Source organism: Myotis brandtii, unplaced genomic scaffold (genome assembly GCF_000412655.1).
Source record: "Myotis brandtii unplaced genomic scaffold, ASM41265v1 scaffold722, whole genome shotgun sequence".
In the NCBI taxonomy this organism is placed as follows: domain Eukaryota; kingdom Metazoa; phylum Chordata; class Mammalia; order Chiroptera; family Vespertilionidae; genus Myotis; species Myotis brandtii.
The window spans coordinates 144,379-147,597 of NW_005370851.1; the positions used below are offsets into that span (position 1 = coordinate 144,379).

A 3,219-nucleotide genomic window follows, 5' to 3' on the forward strand; every position below is an offset into this window, starting at 1 on the left:
GCCCCTCCTGCCCCGGGAGCACCCCTTCCCCCATCAGGGTCAGGTGCACCGAGGGCGGGCGGCGCCCACAGCCCACGCAGGGGGTCGGATGACCAAGCACAGGGGACTTCGGGGACTGGGACCCACTTGGCCTTCTGCAGGGCCAGGCCGCGGGCAAGAGACGGGCGCTACTAACCCTTTTTGGCTTGGGTGTCACGAGTGCTTTTGGGAATTTAAATGAAAACTGTGGCTCGGCTCCTTGGAGGGGGTTGGGGGGGAGCGAATGGCCTTTATACAGACTCGGAAGAGACATGGAAGGATCCCCACCCCCACTTCCAGCCGAAGGGACACCCTTGGGGTCTGCGGAATGGGGCTCTCCCATTTTCACAGAGGCACCCCCCACCCCATTTTCGGGAAGGCGGGCCCTGCCCTCCAGTTAGCAAAGGAGGGACTGGGACAGGTGAGGGGCGTGCCCTCTGCAGGTCTGTTCCTCCGCCCAGCTCCGGGGCTGTGGCCACCAGTGCCCTCTGCTGCCAGGCAGAGGAGCTAGAGAGGCCCTGCCATGAGCCCGATCTCCTGGGGAGGAGAGCTCAGGTCTCGGCATGCACCTCCTAAGGAACAGCACAGTGGAGCAGTATTTGAACAGAAGGAGGTGGAGAACCTGGGGATTTTGGTCCCTGCACTCCTTATTTACGACCCAGAGAAGGTCTTTGCTCCTGGGCCAGCTAGTCACACCTTTAGCGGGACCTGCGCCAGGGGAGTGAGGGAGGTGTGAGACCAGCCTCTGCGGACCTGCCACAGCGCCTGGGCCACAGGGAGGGTCTCTGCCAGCAGCAGTGGGTAATAATACAGCCTCTTTCTCCAAGGATCCTCCTAATAGTCTCCCCAGTGCACTCACTATCTGAAAGGTTTTCCTCCAGCAAATAACTTGCATTTATTTCTCTCCTTTTTACTAATCAGACCCAGTGCCTGCTCAGGACGGGTCACCAGTGTGAGCCCCCAGAATTGCAGTTTCTCCCATTGAAAACAAGCATCTCTCTATCTCTGGTAAATTGGTGTTTTGTTTTTTTTGTGTGTGTGTGTTTTCAGCCTTTTGAGGTCCGAGGAGAGGTGCCACCCCGCAGGGACCCGCACTCCTGGGAGGATGGTGCGGATCTTGGCCAATGGGGACATCGTGCAGGATGACGACCCCCGCGTGAGGACCACTGCCCCCCCACGCAACAGCACCCCTCGACAGGTGGGTGCCTCGCCCCATGGAAGGGGAGCAGCTATCCTCTGTCTTCTGAACCAGTTACTCCTTAGCTCACTGGTCATTAACTTCTAACCTCAAGTTCTCTTTGCAGAGAGCTGAGCTGGATGGGGAGGGGCGGTGGTCAAAACTTGGTGAAAACCCGCGGTAGATGGATTGCCCAGCCCCTTGCCTCCCTAGCTCTTCCTCCTGCTGGCAGCCTTCCCAGACTTCAAACCCAAGAGCTCTCCCTTCTGTAAGCTGGTTAGCAAACTCCACTGGAGCCGGCATCTTTCTTAAGAGTCTGTTGGGTGAGAGAGAAGCTGGAGAGTCAGTGGAGGAGATGAGCCTGTGGCCACCCAATGTTGACTTCAAAGGAAGAGTGAGGAGTGTTAAACATGCCTGCCCGAGTGCTCAGCCCAGTAGTCTAACCCACCTTGACCCCTTTCTCTCTCCTCTGTCCTGGGCACCTTCTTCCTGGCACCACATGGGCAATGCAGTTTCTGTGCCCTGAGAGCTTGTGACTCAATCGCTGGAATTCCTGTGGGTGGCATCTGGGGATTGCTGAGGAAGGAGGGTGTGGCCCTGGGTGATGAGGGGAGGGCAGGGCCGGCCCACAGGGTTCCCTTCTGCTCGGTCCTCTCCTCCAGAGAAGCTTTCTCTGGATTCACTCGTTTTTCTCTGTCTTCACCTTCCAGAGCTTCCTCAACAGGGGCCATGGTGCCCCCCTGGGGGGTCCCGGCCTCCGGCAGCAGCAGCAGGGGGGAGCCAGGCTGGGCGCTGCTCAGTCCCCCTTCAATGACCTCAACCGGCAGCTGGTGAACATGGGCTTCCCCCAGTGGCATCTCGGCAACCACGCCGTGGAGCCGGTGACCTCCATCCTGCTGCTCTTCCTGCTCATGATGCTCGGCGTGCGCGGCCTCCTGCTGGTGGGCCTCGTCTACCTGGTGTCCCACCTGAGTCAGCGGTGACCTCTGCTGGGGGCAGGCGTGGGGAGAGGGAGTTGCCAGGCCTCGGTGTGAGAACAGGCACACGAGGAGGGGAACCTGGCGGTGCCTTGAAGGTGTGCTCGGAGAATGCTGTTTCCACGCGGTGTTAGCATGATGCCGAGGGAACCTCTAGTTCAGCAGTCCCAGCGTATCGGTGGATACCCTCACTCCCCTGCGATGTTTTCGGTAGTATCGGGCCTGCATTAAGCACAAAGAGCAAGAACAGGATGCCCTTCCCATTGTCTTCAATCCTCTTATGCCAAGGAGACAGCCCCAGCTTGGTGCCAACATGTTCTCCATGCCTCTGACCCCGTGCTGACTTCCCCTCTAAATTGGGAACAGGCCGTGGGCTTAGGGCAGGTGGGAAAAGTTTCCCAACTTTTATAGCCCTGCTTTTGTTGGCTACCTGTGTATGACAGGTGGTACTGGCATTCTATTTATTGTGGTGGCGTTTTCAATAAATAAATTTAGTAAACATGTGTCCACGGAGAGACATTTATGTATGATGGCACAGCTGTGGGTAGATCTGGAAGACGTGGTGAAGGTGGTTGGGTGTGGCTGGGACTGGGGGACAGGGTAGAAGGGGGCATTTGACCTTGGAAGGTAGTTCATTACTTTTTTCCTTAGGCTCCAGGACCTGGGAGGGGTCCAGGTCAAGCCTGGGTCAGGCTTCTTGTCTGATGCTTAGGTAACACCTAGACTCACTCTGAAATGCGGGCCAGGATGGCTGCTGAGCGGTGGGTTCAGGCTAGCCAGAGCGCAGGTCTCCCGGTCCAGGGGCTCCGACCAGAGGCTTCCGAGCCTCCCTGCCCGCACCGTCCATGGGAAGGGGGCCTTGGCGCTGCTACCAGTGCGTGTGCCGTGAAAGCGCCTGCTTTTCCTGGAGGAGGCTTTGCGTGTTGGCTGGTGGGCCTGGGTCTGCAGGTTGGCGATGTGGGGATGGCGTTGGGTGGCTGAGGGTCCTAGGCCCCGAATGAGCTGAGGGTTAAAGGTCAGAGAGAAACTGGATGAACTCGAGGACTT

At 58.3% G+C, this 3,219-nt stretch overlaps 1 protein-coding gene across 2 annotated transcripts; it reads left to right on the plus strand.

Moving 5' to 3' along the window:
* Positions 1-6: 6 nt before the first annotated feature.
* On the plus strand, positions 7-2,510 carry LOC102242121 (chromosome unknown open reading frame, human C10orf35). 2 transcript variants are annotated; one of them, XM_014530142.1, is made up of 3 exons: positions 7-631; positions 1,069-1,216; positions 1,906-2,510. In XM_014530142.1, the coding sequence occupies exons 1-3, from the start codon at positions 582-584 to the stop codon at positions 2,176-2,178; spliced, it is 471 nt and encodes a 156-aa protein (XP_014385628.1). In that variant the 5' UTR covers positions 7-581; the 3' UTR covers positions 2,179-2,510. The 2 variants fall into 2 exon arrangements, with proteins under 2 accessions (XP_014385628.1, XP_014385629.1); XM_014530143.1 differs by lacking the exon at positions 7-631 and adding an exon at positions 697-970.
* The last annotated feature ends 709 nt before the right edge of the window (positions 2,511-3,219 follow it).